Source organism: Artemia sp. Qi Xiang Cuo, chromosome 6 (genome assembly GCF_049724085.1).
Source record: "Artemia sp. Qi Xiang Cuo chromosome 6, ASM4972408v1, whole genome shotgun sequence".
Taxonomy (NCBI): domain Eukaryota; kingdom Metazoa; phylum Arthropoda; class Branchiopoda; order Anostraca; family Artemiidae; genus Artemia; species Artemia sp. Qi Xiang Cuo.
The window spans coordinates 48,074,557-48,087,754 of record NC_142799.1 but is presented as its reverse complement, the minus strand read 5'-3'; the positions used below and the strand labels follow the sequence as shown (position 1 = coordinate 48,087,754).

At 34.9% G+C, this 13,198-nt stretch overlaps 1 protein-coding gene across 3 annotated transcripts in view; it reads left to right on the top strand.

Moving 5' to 3' along the window:
* The window catches only part of wrd (Protein phosphatase regulatory B subunit well-rounded), a 77,635-nt gene that overhangs the window by 48,622 nt on the left and 15,815 nt on the right, over positions 1 to 13,198 (top strand). For all 3 annotated transcript variants that reach the window (XM_089090784.1, XM_089090786.1, XM_089090785.1), the window contains exons 7-8: positions 6,569 to 6,628; positions 10,142 to 10,355. In XM_089090784.1, the coding sequence (XP_088946910.1) occupies positions 6,569 to 6,628; positions 10,142 to 10,355 (274 nt within the window). The remainder of the gene's footprint in view (positions 1 to 6,568; positions 6,629 to 10,141; positions 10,356 to 13,198) is intronic.

Genomic DNA, 13,198 nt, shown 5'->3' with positions numbered 1-13,198 from the left:
AAAACGTATTGGTCAATAAAAACTAATAAGGGGATAAAAATCATGGGACTGCTTAGAATATTATTTTTGAAGTTGTCTTTTTGATTTTGCACACAAGGCAATCCGTCCTCCGATTTCCTCTTTAAGTTATTATTTGAAAAAAACTACGTTTTCTAAAGAGTTAAAGAGGCTGAGTTACAAGGTCGAACCTTAAAACGTACAGGGATTAGGAGGCACAGTTGGGGGCCTGCCGCCCCCAAACCCCCGCTTTCGCAGCCTTTAAATAAAAAAAAGTTTTTTAAACTGAAAGTAAGGAGCGACATTAAATCTTAAAACGAACAGAAATTATTCCGTATATGAAAGGGGCTGTGCCCTCCTCAACGCCTCGCTCTTTACGCTAAAGTTTGACTTTCTCACAACTCTTTTTTTAAACAATAAAAACTTTAGCGTAAAGAGCGAGGCGTTGAGGAGGGCACAGCCCCTTTCATATACGGAATAATTTCTGTTCGTTATAAGATTTAATGTCGCTCCTTCCTTTCAGTGTAAAAAACTTCTTTTTTTTTTATTTAAAGGCTGCGAAAGCAGGGGGTTTGGGGGCGGCAGCCTCCCAACTGTGCCTCCTAATCCCTGTACGTTTTAAGGTTCGACCTTGTAACTCAGCCTCTTTAACTCTTTAGAAAACGTAGTTTTTTTCAAATAATTTCTGCACGTTTTTGTACAGTTTATTACTTATTATTGCTTGACTAACTGTTAGCTGATTTGACAGCTTGCGGGCTCTTATAGGAAAACGATAAGAGCCCGCTTATAGCGGGCTCTTATAGGAAAACGAGGTTTTTCGTAAATGTAAATTCGGGGGATAATTTTTCGGTCTGAAAATATCAAAAGGCCCTAACAGGTCGAATTCTGCTTCGAATGAGTCCTCATTCACCCGGATCAGTTGCCAACTTTGACCTATAGACGTGGATAAAAAAATAAAAAGAAGAATGAATTTTAAATGGCTGGATTTGTTTTTTTGAAAACAGGGAAGAAGTGATCAGATTGGGCTGAGATTTCAAGGACAAGCTCCTGGGCCCGAGGAACGTTTAACCTCTAAATTTCGGCCCAATAGGATAATATTAAAGGGGGGCTGTGGTGGGAGGTTCGAAACTTCCGGCCCAGTTTACTCCATGAAGATAAAGTCGGAGGAGGATGAAATTTTGCAAGTTTCTTAGTTTGAGTTTGGGCTACAAAATGCGATCACCGCCGTCTCTCTGCGACCTCTAGGACCTGAAATCACTTAACATTGTGGTGGGTCGCCTCTTTATAGAGGCACAAGTGTGCCTCCTTGATAAGTCGTCAAAAATAGAGGATGTTCAAAAGTTAGATTTTTTTTCTCCCAAAAATCGAAGCTAACCTGTTGTTACATATGTTTGGATCTTCAAAAACGTGTGGCTGTGACCTTTGTCATCTTCATTTATAATAGGAAATGTCCTTTATATCGATTCATTTTGGTGTAAATGTTCAGTAATAGGGCTTTTTGTTAGAGAGAACAGGGCACGTGCACACTACTCCATAATTGGCTTGATAAATGAAGTATATGATTTGAGAATATGTTACAGGGGATTTCTAAATTTAGACAAAATATTATAGAACGGAAAGGGGATAACTCGCTTTTGTAGTTCCTTAATTTGTCTTGATATTCCGCTTAATGATATTAAATTAGCATACTAATGCCAAAAATTGTTTGGAATTACAAAATCAGTACGGTATTTCATTAGTATTTCATTAGTAGAAGCTAGTTTGTCTCGAGGTTTTTTTACAGCGACAACTTGACCTCAGAAAGTTTCCAATTTCAAAAAGAAAAGATTTTTTGGAGTTTAGCTCCGAATTTTGAAGCAAATAAAGCTGGTGAAGAACCTAACATGAGAATTTGGTACACTTTGTGACGCTCCTTTCCAACATTAAATAAAAAATAAAACACGTTTTTTTAACTCGAAGTAAGGAGCGACATTAAAACTTAAAACGAACATAAATTATTCCATATATGACAGGGACTGCCCCCTCCTCAACCCCTCACTGATTACGCTTAAGTTTGACTCTGTCTCACAACTTTGTTTTTTTAAAACAATAAAAAACTTTATCGTAAGAGTGAGGGGCTTAGGAGGGGGCAGCCCCTTTCATATACGGAATAATTTCTGTTCGTTTTAAGTTTTAATGTCGCTCCTTACTTTGGGTTAAAAAAAAACTTGTTTTTCTATATAATTTTTGAACGTTTTTAAATTAATGTAGGTTTTGATTTCGGCTCACCGTACATGAATAATTAAAACAAAATTTGCGTATTAATTTTACTTTTATTTGGTTAAATGGCTTCCTCGAAATTTGTTTTATTTTATTTCCGAACATTTTTATTAGTAATAAATATACGTAACTTACGAATTAACTTACGTGACGAACTTCATATATTTTTAATACGTGTATTAGGGGGTTCGCCCCCTAGTCAATACCTCGCTCTTTACGCTAAAGTGCGAATTTTGTTCCAATTCTTTAAAAATGACCCCTTAATCACAAAGGCCATTAATTAGAATAAATAGCTCTTATGAAAGTACTAAAAAATCTTTGGCGTAAAGAGCGAGATGTTGACTAGGGGGCGAACCCAGATCATATACGTAATTCTGTTCGTTTTTAGTTTTGATGTTGCTCATTACTTTTTATATTTAATTTCTGATCGTTTTTTTAAATAATGCTGGGAAATCCAGCGCCCCCTTCATAGCAATGCCCCTTCCCCCATGAAAACTATATCCGTGGAAAGATCCTCTCACGTAACACCCCCTCCCCCCCCTCCCTACTGCCAGAAAAAATCCCTCCTGAAAACGTCTGTATACTTCTCAATAACCACTACTATATGTAAACATTGGGCAAAGTTCACAACTTTCAGCCCTTCCCCTGGGGACTGTGGGGGATAAAGTCATTCTCAAAGACATAATTATTATATTTTCGAACATGTTGAACAAAATGGCTATCTCAAAGTTTTGATCGGGTGACTTTGGGAAAAAATGAGAGTGGGAGGGGGCCTAGGTGCCCTCCATTTTTTTGGTCACTTAAAAAGGGCACTATAACTTTTAATTTTTGTTTGAATGAGCCCTCCCGTGATATTCTAGGACCACTGGGTCGATACGATCAAACAAAAAACGGGGAGAAAAAAAAACAAATAGACACGCGTCCGTGACCTTTCTTCTGGCAAAAAATACAAAATTCCACATTTTTGCAGATAGGAGCTTGAAACCTCTACAGTAGAGTTCTCTGATACGCTGAATCTGATGGTGTAATTTTCATTACGGTTCTTTATCTTTTAGAGGGTGATTCCCCCTTTTTTCGAAAATCAGGCAAGTTTTCTCAGGCACGCAGCTTTTGCTGGGTAGGAATAAACTTGATGAAACTTCTATATTTGAAATCAGCATAAAAATCTGATTCTTTTGACGTATCTATTGATGTCAAACTTCCGTTTTTTAAAGTTTCAGTTACTATTGAGCCGGGTCGCTCCTTACTTACAGTTCGTTACCACGAACTGTTTGATTTAATCATAATTTTGCGACAAACCTCAGTTTGTTTGTTTTGCTTTTTTAATAGTTTTCTTGGGAATACTGTAGCGTTTTGCAACGGGTATGGTTAATAAATACAGATTTAGTCTTTTGAAACTTTAGTGCTTTCCTAGTTAAGCTTTTGATGAAGATTTGGGAAATTTAAATTCAAACTGGGGATGGCAAACAGAAGCTAGTATGTCTCGAGGTTTTTTTTACAGCGACAACTTGACCTCAGAAAGTTTCCAATTTAAGATCAACTATTTGACCAAAGCTTGAAGTTGTCAATTTAAAAAAAAAAAAAAAATGCTTCAACATTCGCTTTAGCTTTAAATATTAAAAACTTAGGTAGACCTAGATCATTTCAAAAAAAAAGAGAGAGAGAGAAAAAAAAAAATAGAAACAAAGGAAGCAAACCGAAAAAAAAAGACTTGCTGTTTTTTGTTTCTGGTCGAAATTTTGAAAATTTATGAGGCCTGCCATTTGTAATTTCAAAGCCAGCCTCAATATATCCTGAAGAAGGTACCTGTTCCCTCTTCCCCTCAAGCCAAATTATTAGCTGTCCCTATAAAGCAAATAACCCTTCAATGACAATTTTAGGGCTACAATATTTATTTTTGTTTCAAATTAGGACTTGTAATACTTTATGGGGGAAACCCCGAATTTAAGCATTCCCATGGATTTGAGTTCAATGATGGTTTATCAATACTGAAAAGACGGAAAAAGAACAATTAAAATATTTGAGTATCTTGAATATTAGATGGCAACTAGTACGTATAAAAAAAGTATCTGTCAAGGTGGCTAAACAAAGTTCGGCCAAGAAAAACGACAATTATATAATCTGCACCTTCAAGCATATTTGACAAAAAAACAAAGTTGTGAGACAGAGTCAAATTTAAGCGTAAAGAGCGAGGGGTTGAGGAGGGGACGGCCTTCCTCAGGGCCGTCCCCTCCTAAAAAAAAATTTTTTTTTTTTTTTTTTTTTTTTAATGTGGGAAAGGAGCACCAAAAAGTGCACCAAATTCTCATGTTATTTTCTTCACCAGCTTTATTTGCTTCTTAATTCGGAGCTAAACTGCAAAAAATCTTTTCTTTTTGAAACTGGAAACTTTCTGAGGTCAAGTTGTCGCTGTCAAAAAACCTCGAGACATACTAGCTTCTGTTTACCATCCCCAGTTTGAATTCAAATTTCCCAAATCTTCATCAAAAGCTTAACTATGAGAGTACTAAAGTTTCCCATGTTATTTTCCCAAATACACCAGCTCTATTTGCTTTTACATTCGGAGCTAAACTACAAAAAATCTTTTCTTTTTGAAATGACATTAGAAAACACTCTTGCAGAAGGTAGTCTATACGCATTATTTGATCTGAGATTGCGGTTTGTCAGTAAAATAAAATGAAATGATAGAGGTGGAAAAATCTTCCTCGAGCACCTATATATTGCACCCCCCCCCCTCCTGAAAAATTTCCTCTATTTGCCTTTGAACCTCTTTGATGTTGTCCTTCTTTTTGTATCCCACTATGTCATTTTTCTCTCTTCTTTTCTGTTTGAAAACTTAGCTTTAAGTGCCAGTTTATCTGAAAGTTGTTTTTTTTTTGTAGATGTTTCTTTCTTTTTTTAATTGAGATCTCTAAAACTAATTTAGTCGGTTCAAGTCCGTGTCAACACAACGTAGTCTGCACAATATTGTATTGCGAGGCAGACATTCTCTGTATACCTGGCATAGCATTAAAGGGATAGCTGCAGTGAAATCTAGTCATTATGTCTACATTTACTTTGTTTTGTTTCTGGTTGAAACTTTGAAAAGTTGGGAGACCTGCCAATTGAAATTTCGCAGCCACGCTCAATATCACCCTTACCCCCCCCCCCTCTATCCGCTCTAGACATATTAATAGCTATCTCCCTTAAGCAAACAACCATTAGATGATGATTGTAGTGGTCCTATATTTGTTTTGTTTTACGTAATTACTTGTAACACTTCATGAGGGACACACTGAACATGAGCATACCCATAGATTTGATGATTGATCAGTTCTGAAAAGATGTAATAAAGTAATATAAGCGATGTTCGAGTATCTTGAATGAGATGGTAACTAACAAACACAAAATAAATATCTGGTCAAGGTGGCTAAACAGACATGACCAGGTAAAAATGACAATTATATCATCTGCACCATCAAGCGTATCTGACAAATAAGCCTCTTCGGAGGTGCAAGTCAGATTTGTCTTTACGTATATTATAACTTTGAAACGGGAGAGTGAAGACCTATTTTCTCCACCGTATGTTTTCCTAATGAAAACCAGAACTTGTTTCAGTTCCCAATCTATTGGCATTAGTAAGCTACTTTAATAAGGTTAGATAGAATATCGGCATAAATAAAGGAACTGCAAGAGCGAGCTGTACCCTTTCTGTTCTATAATATTTTGCCTAAATTTAAATGTCCTCTGTAGCATATTCTCAAATCATATACTTCATTTATGAATCCAATTATGGAGTAGTCTGTACGTGACCTTTTCTGAATAACAAAAAGCCCTACTATGGAACATTTACACCAAATTGAATCGATCCAGAAGAACGTTTCCAATTATAAATGAAGAAGAAAAAGTTCCCCAACTTATAACCTAAAGACGAGATTTGAGGACTAACTGCCATTTGCGGTAAAGCGCAAAGACAATGTAGAAGCCCCCTTCTCATATACCGATCTTTTAATTGAAAGTAATGCCTAAATAATATTCTAGAGTTCCATTACTTTGTTCTATTTTTAGTTTTTATTGCAGGCACTTTTTCATTTGTTTTTATTACAGTCGTGTTTTCCATATAGATTTCTTTTGTAGTTGTAATCTATAAAAATAGTTTAATCCGTTCAAGAAATATGGAAGTTCAATGATGTCGGTATTCACCATCATAATCGGTAGGCTTCGAACGATGGTCTATCCATTTTCAATTAATCGTTATGTTAAATGAAACAAAAAAATAACAATTTTGGCCTCATTACAAAATATATATTTTAAATATTTATTTATTTTATAGGTTCATTTATGAAACAGAAAGGCATAATGGTATAGCTGAACTTTTGGAGATATTAGGGAGGTAAGTTTAAACGTGTTACGTCAATAAACTTGAGTGTATAGCAAATATACAAGCACACATCAATAATATGTTATTTCGGTCACATCTATTGGCAAGGTATTTCGAATAATAATGTGCTAATGCTTTGTGTCTATTAGTATGTTTTTGGTTTTGGTTCCATTTTCCAGTAACTTTTGCAAACTTTTGAGGCAAAAAATATACATGTTTTTCTTGTGTATTTCTTTGTCGCAATATTTAAATTCGACTTTGCTCTTGATTTAATGTCAGGGGAAAAAGTGTTCTTCCCCTTTTTCGTCTTTCTTTGTGTCGAATTCTAGAATAGAAATAAGAAAAAAATTATTGAAATGGAGAAATCAGGCCTGTTGATGAGCTTATAATTAGGATATGTTAACTAGATGACAGTGCAGTCATTGCTTTGCTGATGTGTCTGGTATACGGAAATAATTACCCTTAGGTCGGGGCTTAAAATCTAATATTGATAGACATTGTTGCTGCTGGTGGTTTGTATATTTACGAGAAATTTTAGGTTATTTGTCCGTTGACAATCACTTGATATTCTATGCGAATTGTTGGGACTCTAGGATTCTGAAATATTGCTCAGAAACTTAAGAAATCGCCTGACACAATTGTCTTAATTACTGTCGAATTTCTTTGTAAACAGGCCAATGGAAGTGTTCACTTTTCATAAATTCTTGGCAGCATTGGGTATGTGTAGACAAAGGCATATATAATTTCTATAAAAAAATCGGTCTGTGTTGAGGGTAAAAATCTTTTTTTTTCTTCTGGGCCACTGATTGTTTGTTAGAAATATGTTTGCCTTTTATATAAGCTAACATACGAAATTGTATTTAATTTGGAACTGTATCCAAATTGGACAAAATTCAACGCTCGCTGATTAATTTTGCGGAACACCCTAAGATATATATAAAATGATGAGAGATAAAGAGCCCAACACCTGTTCTAGATTTCTAGAAAATAACTCCGGAAAAGTGGATCTCTCAATCCCGAGAAAAAACTGATCTGTTTAAGATCCTACTCATATGTGGGAAAGATGGGGGGACGGGGTGTAGAGTCTTTTCATCATTACATATATCAGAAGGGAATGTTAGGTCTCTTCTAAACTTGATGGAAGGTAAAACCCAGTGTTTTAATTGTACCTCTTGGGTGCCAGTACACAATCCATCTTCTTTGGGGGAGGTGATATAATTAATAGTCTGTAATATGCAAATTTGGTCTGCATCTTGAAAAACCAAAACACAGTTGGTTCGAGCTGTGTTTCACCTGATACAAATGTGTTGTGTTTTATTTTTTAAAGATACAGTTCTTAATTATGTAGTGCGAACTGTGCATCAATTAGTAAAAATTTTCTTTTTTAATAAATGTATATCTCATATCTCATCTCATCTCATTAATTTGTTGGTGTTGGTTTGGTCATGCAACTTGTGTAGGTTTTATTCATTTTAACTAAGGAAGGGCTGTGGGTATCAGTCCGAAAAGTCTGTCACCTTCTTATTGTCTGAATTGGCCTAATCCCGTTGGTTTCTTTTGATATTTTTCTTTGTTTCTGGTCATTTGGCCTCTGAGATGGTCTTAAAATCTTGTCATCGCGTCATCTGCTACCAGAACAGGTTGTTGGAAACCAATAGAACTTTGTGGGGTGGAATGGCTGGTGATCTACCTATGCCTCTCAAAGTTCCGCGGAAAGAACACAAAATTCTTGAAATCAGAAAACACCAGAATGAGACGTCGTACTTCAGCTAAACCGGGCGGAAAGTGAGATCTTATTTCCACGTTTCTTGGAATCTGATTCAAATCTGACCTCTGCAGGGGGGGGGGGGGGGTCCTCAAATTCTTTTCATTATAGCATCTACCAGAAGTTGTTGTCGGGTCTGAACGCAATTCTACCTCAGTTGGGTGAGGGGATCCTTAAATTGTTGCCATCATACCATCCACCAGAGGAGGTTGTCGGATCTCAAAGAAACTTAGTGGTAAATAAGAGCAGGTGTCCCGGTTATATGTTTTGAGTGTTCACCTATTTCAACCTCTATGAGAGAGGGGTGGCTGAATTATTATCCCTATACGTACCAGAACATGTTGCTGGAGCCAATCAAATTTGGCAGAAAACAGGCCTTAGTGTTCTCTTTGCAATATTTCGAGGTCCAGGCTCGGTGATACCTTTATGAAGAAAGAGGGTACACATTCTTGTTATCAGGACCAGGACTGTTTAGATACTGAAAGCATGGTGGTAAGTGGGATCCAATTTCAGTGGTTCCTCTGGATTATTGCAATTAGGATGTGTACCAGAAGATTCAGTTTAATCTCAATAAACATTGATAAAATGTAAAAAAAACTATTGTCCTTATTGTGTCTTTTGAAGTTCCAAGACCAATTCCTCCAACGGGAGGGAGGAAGATCCCCACACTCAAGTTATCAGCATATCTACCAAAAGGTTCGTCGCATTTCAAGCAAATTTATTCAGAAGTGACAATTGATTTCCTATTTATGCCTTCTGGAGTATGGGACCGATTCTTGTCACCAGCACATATACCAAAAGGAAAAGTTGGATTCCAATCGGAGTTTTTGGTAATTAAGAGCTAGTCTCGTATTTGATCCTTTTCTACGACCACAATTGATCTGATATCTATTGGGAAAAGGGTAGGGTTTAAAAAATATATTGCCATTAGCCTAATTACTAAGGGGCTAGTTGACTTCAGCCAAACCATTGTGATTTTGGCTGTCGACGCTCGATTCGACCTATGTCAGGAACAGCTTTATTGTCATTATCGTAGTCGCTAAGATCTCAGACAAGTGTGGTAGTAGTATGCAGCAAGGGTAGTATTTGAGTCTTCAAAGGGCCTGAGTTTGATACGAGTGCATATATAACATTTGCTCCTAGAAGTGCGGGCCATATGAGTTTTTAAGTTTTGTTTGAGTTTATGTATTAAAATTGAAATAAAGAAGTTTTCTTTGTAGAATTTATGGATACAGTCAATTATTATATAGGATTCCATAAAATATTGGTCTACATATTTTTTCTGTTGGATCGTTTTTGTGTTTCGAAAATTGTACAAGTCAGTAGTATGCATTTTAGAATTGCTTATGCTAGATTGTAGAAGAAAAGGTACCGTCTCTTATTAAAAAGGTATTATTTTTGTGGTACTCAGGTCTGTATTTTTATCCCCCATTTGTGTCGAACACTAAAAATTGTCCAATTTTTACTATCAGTGGTGGAAACAATTACTATCCCTAACCAAGCAAGCTATTGCATGTGCCTTTGTCAAAATAATAATAAACATAAATGGTAATTCCACCTTGCTCAAACCGATTCCAAAAAAAAGTATGAGACATGTTCTTTTGCCTTAAAGTAATGATCTGAATCGAATGCTGTTTTCAACAGAACGTTCTTGCTATTGTACTTCGTCGGGTTTCAAACCTTTAACGAAAACGCTTAAATTTAATCCTACTTTCAGGTAGTGAAATACTTCTTTAATTTCTACCCTAATTCTGTTTTAGTATAATTAATGGATTCGCTTTGCCGTTGAAAGAAGAGCACAAAGTTTTCTTGTTGAAAGTCTTGCTGCCTTTACACAAAGTCCGATCCTTGAGCGTCTATCATCCACAATTAGCTTATTGTGTTGTACAATTCCTGGAAAAGGACCCATCCCTCACAGAGCCTGTGGTTCTCAGTTTACTCAAATATTGGCCGAAAGTCCACTCTCCTAAAGAGGTAATTTTTGTTACTTTAAGCATGCTTCATTTATGCAGAAAGCAACTGCGGTTTTGCCAAGAAATTCATTCGTTGACTTGGCGTTTTTTTTTTTTTTTTTTTTTTTTTTTTTTTTGCTTCTGTTTTGTAAATTCTCTTCTTCCTTAAGTCTGAGAAGCAAGGAGTTTAATAACAATAACATCAGGATCCTTTTCTGATAAAGCGATGTATTTTTCTAATTTTATAAGTTTTAAATTTGAGTAATTTCTTCAAATGAAATCTGAATAACTTATTCAAATAGAATTTGATATCTATATTCATGATAGGTAGCATTCGATAAGGTAGCAATATTCAAGCTTATTTTTTGTTAGTTATTTTTGTGTTCGTGCCTGGAAATTAGCAAAAAAGTAAAATCACTGGAATAAGGTCTTTCATGCTAAAAAATTTTTGTCCTAGCTGATTTAGTGATTAAAACCTGGTCCTGTTGCTAGCTGTATTAAAATTTACGAGTATATTACTATATATGTTCAGAAAGTATTATCCTTGTTATTATTGTTGCTCTTATGGTCCTTGATATCCTCTTATATGCTACATTTATTAATAAGGTACCTTAACTGACCTAAAACTTGGCATCTTAATTTCAAAAGGTATATCTGAATCAAGAAATTGCTAAGAAAAACAGGGCTAGTGCTACTATTAATATATCTCAGCTATCCAATGAATCAAGGTAAGTTTCTAAAAAAAAATCATCAATCATAAGCGCTAGGCTATTGCCGGTGCGAACAAAAGAAAAGGGAAAACAGAATACGACAATGAAATAGTCTCATTAAAAAGATACACTGTAGAATCAGGTATTTCTTCTTCGTGTTTGTGATTGAAAGTAGTGAGGTGGTTGCAATCATCTGGATGAACAAGCATCTTTAAAACAGCCATATAAAATTTGTGTTAAAACAACCAATGCTAAAACAACCAACTTTGTTTTGTTCAGTTAATTTTGCGGTTTGACTCTGTATTTTGTCAAATGTTCTAAAACGGCTGTACATTTGTGCCATTTTTGTAATTTTACAAAATCCTAGAAAAATGAAAACAATTTATTAGACCAGAAATTAACCTTGTTATTTTTCAAACCAAAAGCCACACAAGTTTCATTTTGGGCATTTCACCAATTTTTTTTTATGGATGGTTGGAAGACAAATTCCATATCTTGATTAATTAAGTTCATTAGTTTCGCATATTCCTTCCTTCGCTGAAGCTATCAGTTTTCCGTGTAAGGTCTCATTTTTTAAGTTCAATTAGTATTTTTTTCCTTCTCTTTGCTCTAAATATCTCATATCTAATCAAGCGAACGTCAGAGAAAATCCTTTTGTTGAAAGAAAAAAATGGTGATAAATATTGACGTAGATAGACTATAGTAATCGTGTGTTTCCCTAGTTTGAATCGGTAGAAATCATCATCAACTAGGCAAGTTGACGTAATTACGTAAAGAACCAGTTTGACAGACATGCTTCAGTTTATTTTGAAAATGCTGTGATAGGAGGCAGGCCCATTTAGCTATAATGATTTTTATCATATACAGACGCAGTTAGGGAAGGAGGCAGTACCCATATTTTTGTTTGTAGTGATTTTTGGTCGTTTCAATCTTGATTGGCATATTCAACTAAATCTTTATTCGTTTTAAGATTTATTTATTCATTTATATTAGTACATGTTGTATGTTTGTTTGCTTTGATTTTTTATTTAATTTCTGTTTGCTTTAGGTTTCGTCTATGCTACAATAGTAAAATATTTTTGTTCATTTTAAGCTTGATTTGCATATTCAATTTTAGATGAACTCGTATTAAGATTTATTTATTCATTTATATTGGTACAACAAAAGAATAAAAAACGAAAGCAATACGAAAACCGAAGATTGGAACAACACGAACAGTGCAAGAAGAGATAAGAAACAACTAGAAACGAAATATTTTTTTTTAAGAAAACCAAAAACAATTGAGTTTTGTAGTTTCCCTAGTTTGAATCGGTAGAAATTATCATCAACTAGGCAAGTTGACGTAATTACGTAAAGAACCAGTTTGACAGACATGCTTCAGTTTATTTTGAAAATGCTGTGATAGGAGGCAGGCCCATTTAGCTATAATGCTTTTTATCATATACAGACGCAGTTAGGGAAGGAGGCAGTACCCATATTCTTGTGTGTAGTGATGTTTTTCGTTTCAATATTGATTGGCATATTTAATTAAGGCTTTATTCGTTTTAAGATTTATTTATTCATTTATATTAGTACATGTTGTATGTTTGTTTGCATTGATTTTTTATTTAATTTCTGTTCGTTTTAAGTTTCATTTATGCTACAATAGTAAAATATTTTTGTTCGTTTTAAGCTTGATTTGCATATTCAATTTTAGATGAACTCGTTTTAAAATTTATTTATTCCTTTATATTAGTACAACAAAAGAATAAAAACGAAAGCAATGCGAAACCGGAAGAATGGAACAACACGAACAGTGCAAGAAGAGATAAGAAACAACTAGAAACAAAATATTTTTTTTTAAAGAAAACCAAAAACAATTGAGTGTTGTAGTTTCCCTAGTTTGAATCGGTAGAAATTATCATCAACTAGGCAAGTTGACGTAATTACGTAAAGAACCAGTTTGACAGATATGTTTCAGTTTTTTTTGAAAATGCTGTGATAGGAGGCAGGCCCATTTAGCTACAATGCTTTTTGCGGCTTCGCTCTTGACAGCCCTGTAGCAGGCTGCTCAACGAAAGCTATTTTATATACAGACGCTGTAAAATTAGGTAATAAATGGGTTTGATAAATTACTTTTAAGCGATGAGATGTGGAAATCCAACTAAAAGTAAAT